Below are 4,017 nucleotides of genomic sequence, written 5' to 3' on the forward strand. Positions count from 1 at the left end.
GCTACATTTTTATTGATAACATTACCAATGCTATGATTTTCTCTCTGGATTTTTTTCTCCTCTATTGTTGTATTTGTGTTCGTGTTGCATTTGTTTCAGATATTTACTTCTTCGCTCGCATTTATTTTTGTACTTTTTATTTATGTTGGTGTATCAGGGAAGATTTGATGGCCTTAACGCCACCATATGAAGAAAATAAATAAATAAATAATGTTGAGAAGAGTCTAACATGCGCAGCTCGTGTCCCAGAACTGGGCGCCCTGTGGAAGGTTAGGTTAATGCAACAAACTTGGACAGCAAAGTCTCCAGTTCCTTGCAGAGCCAGGTCGGGATGTGGCCGCGTGTGAGGAAAGCGAAGGTCAGTGTAGCTCGGCTGTGCCTTCAGTTCCTCGCCGGTTGTCGCGAGCACAACATCGCGCCGTGCCGTGGTCAGTGTAGTGAACAACTGGTTCCTCCGTGTTCCCAGGTGAGTGTTCATATCTCTGTTGTTCTTTCTCAGGTTTGTGGGACTGTTCAGTTTTCAAGAAATAGGACTTCAAGCGTAATGTGTAGCACAACTTCTTTTCACACAATCGTACCAACTCTTGATGCATTACTTTCTCACTATAAATTTTAAGCGTTTCGTAAGAATTCTCTTTTAACTTCTGTTGCAAATAATATTAGTTTATTTTCTTTAACCGTTATTCGAAAGACATGCACAGCTCTAACTAAAAATAATTTAACATGCACTCAAATAAGATTGACTTTCGCTTTCCGCAGAGAACGTAAAACACGTGCTTCACCATGCCGGAACACGTTTGCTTCACAGATAACATTTTTTTTTATTTTTTTTTATTTTATTTAAATTCAAATATACAGAATAAAGAAATATAATTACAAAACAAACAAACAGAAATACAAATAAAATCATACAAGCAATATAAAAAGAAGATACAGTAGTATTAACAAAATTTGAGACCGAATGAGCAGCGCTCGTGCTCGGTCGCAGTTCAGATATAATATTAAAATAAAAAATAATAATAATATAAATAAATAAGTAAAATAAAATAGGAACTAAAATATAATTACAGCGGCAATGGAATTATATAATATAATATTAACACTAGAGAAGAATAATATCGCACGTGAAAAGTAGGACTAATATATATTTCAAAATTATAGAATACAAATATAATATAGGTTGATTAATTCATACACATATGCTATAAATTTATTTAATCAAATTGAAGATATTAACACGTTTCTAATTTTCTTGTTATATGTTAGTGGGTTACATGTAAGAAGTTCTGCGTGTAATTTAGTTAAAGCATTGTACAACCGAGGGCCAAAATTTATGCTATGCTTTAGACCAGCAGATGTGAGACATTTAGGTTCTACTAATGTTGAATTAATATTTCGTCTTGTGTCATAATTGTGTGTCTGTAATACAAACATTACGATTTTTATGATAAAATGTTAACAGCGTATACTTATAAATTTGTTCAATATTAAATACATTAAATTCAGAATAAATTAATTTAGTTGGATAATCGAAACGTTTCTTCAAACAAATTTTAATTATTCGTTTTTGTAGTAAATTTAACGGACTAAGATTAATTTTTGTACTTCCACCCCAAACAATTATACCATATTGAATGATAGACTGAATAATGGCCAAATAAACATTTCGTAGAACTCTAATAAGTAAGTAGCATCGAAGATTAACGAATTTATAAATTGTTTTACGAAGCCTCTTACAAAGATAAGTAATGTGATGAGGCCATTTTAAATTCTGATCAATAATGATACCCAGATATTTGACATACGTGGCTTCTTTCAAAGGTGGACATTTACAACTTTTGGGATCTAAACAATTTTCACTGTGTATTATTAGTCTATATTTATCGCTAAATTTTAAATTTTGAACACTGGCAGCTGTTAACGAAAAAGGAACTAAAGTTGATTTAGATATAGTTAAAGAAAGGAAGTTGGAATTAAGCCATTTTTTAACAATGTTAGCACCTATATTAGCATTTCTATATGCTTCCTGCCAAGAAAAACCACTGAAAATAACTACTGTATCATCCGCAATAGATCCATTAAATTTTTCTAAATTTATATTTAGCAGATCATTAACATATATTAGAAATAAAATAGGTCCCAAAATTGTTCCTTGCGGTACACCTATATCAATATATTTGTATTCACTAAATTGATCTTCAATTTTGGTCATTTGCCTTCTGTTACTAAAATATGATTTGAATAATTTTAAAACTATGCCTCTAACTCCAATAGTATGTAGTTTGTCCAAAAGTAAATTATGATTGATAGTGTCAAAAGCTTTCCGTAGATCCAAGAAAATACCCAAACATTTGTTTCCGATATCTAGTTCATTGATAATTTTTCCAGTAACATTAATAAGAGCATCATCAGTAGAAATATTATTGCGGAAACCAAACTGATTTTTAGAGAGGATTTTATGTTTTTCTAAATAATTTATTAATCTATTCTTTAAACATTTTTCAAGCAATTTGGAAAATGTTGGAAGTAAAGATATAGGTCTATAGTTATTTAAATTATTTTTATCTCCAGATTTGTATATTGGAATTACTATGGCACATTTCAAAACATCTGGGAATATACCTTACACAAAACATAAGTTAAAAATATGAACCATGGGTTTTAATATATATTTGACAATAATTTTGAAAGTATTATTCTTAATTCCATCTATACCAGGAGCAACATTATTTTTTAACTTCTTAACCAAAATAATAATTTCATCTTCAGTTACAGGGAAAATAAACATGGAGGAAGCTAAATGTTCATCTTGTGTCTCATTTTGTAGAGAAGAGTTAAAATTTGACTTATTAATGTTAGAAGTAACTTTGTGTCCTATCTCTGAAAAATAATTATTAATGGCATTAATTTTTGACAGAAGCTAATTTGCGCTAAATAAGGACACAAACAGTACACTGTGAAAAATGTATAATATCTATGTATATATAATTTGAACTGGTAATGGAAATTACGGGAAAACGGCTGAACGGATTTTAATAAATAACCCCTCATTTTGAAGCTTGGAACTCAAAGTTTTTCAAAAAAATAGTAGTTTTCAGAATAAAACAAAACACACACTACAATAAACAATATTACACGAAGGTCATGATCTGCAAGAATGCTGACATATTTAGAGCTCAAATTAAATTTGTTATTAAAAACTTAACTTACTAAAAATAATTTACAGGTTCGATTCTGTGGTGTGTAATTTTCTGGGTACAGCTGTGTATTGGATATTAAAAACTACAAAACTTGAGGTGGTTTGATGGCATTATTACCATTAGAAATGAAATATTATTGTAGTTAATAATTATACATATTAATGCTATTGATGATATGAAAGTGAAACGTTTTGGGGTTATATAAGTAGATGTAGAGAATAACTTGAATTAGGTTTTGATTTCTATATTTTACAGAGTGGCGGCTATATAGTATATATAGTATATGTTACTGAAAGCTATAAAACTTACGTAAGATAATAATATTATTATAAATCAAATATTTTAAGTGTTATTCATCAAGTGGGGTTGAGTCTTTTTCATATATTTAATGGCGGTGTGGTGTAGATATTTATATGCGTGGTTCTCTTCAGTATTGGCTCGAGAGAGAGTATCTTTCAATATTACGGAAGCAAATAACTTTCAGAATGTCTGCTATTCTTCACTGAAAATAAATCTGAAAAATGTTCATTTGAACGTTTAATGAACTTAGTTTGCAGCATTTGCTGCACAAGTCACTAGTTATGATTAAATTTATGAAAATCAGTGTTTAAATCTGATATCAATTCCATAATAATCTATTAATAGTTTGTAAAGGTCCACAGAATTCTATCTCAATATTTGTAGGAGTACGCCAAAATCGTCTATTTGTTATAAATCTCCAAATTAATGTATTTTTTGAACGATCGCATTCTTTTGTTGTACATCCCTATCCTGTTAACATGACTCCTAAGTTGACAATGCCGCACGCTAGCTGGTT

The 4,017-nt window shown here is 30.1% G+C and overlaps 1 protein-coding gene across 2 annotated transcripts in view; it reads left to right on the forward strand.

Annotated features, from left to right (window-relative positions):
* Positions 1 to 309: 309 nt before the first annotated feature.
* Positions 310 to 4,017, forward strand: part of LOC138691896 (short-chain dehydrogenase/reductase family 16C member 6-like) — a 215,359-nt gene continuing 211,651 nt past the window's right edge. Inside the window, exon 1 of one of the 2 annotated variants that reach the window (XM_069814482.1) lies at positions 310 to 466. In XM_069814482.1, coding sequence (XP_069670583.1) covers positions 332 to 466 — 135 coding nt within the window. In that variant the 5' untranslated portion in view covers positions 310 to 331. The remainder of the gene's footprint in view (positions 467 to 4,017) is intronic. The other variant, XM_069814483.1, reaches the window with a different exon arrangement.

Source organism: Periplaneta americana, chromosome 16 (assembly GCF_040183065.1).
Source record: "Periplaneta americana isolate PAMFEO1 chromosome 16, P.americana_PAMFEO1_priV1, whole genome shotgun sequence".
Taxonomy (NCBI): domain Eukaryota; kingdom Metazoa; phylum Arthropoda; class Insecta; order Blattodea; family Blattidae; genus Periplaneta; species Periplaneta americana.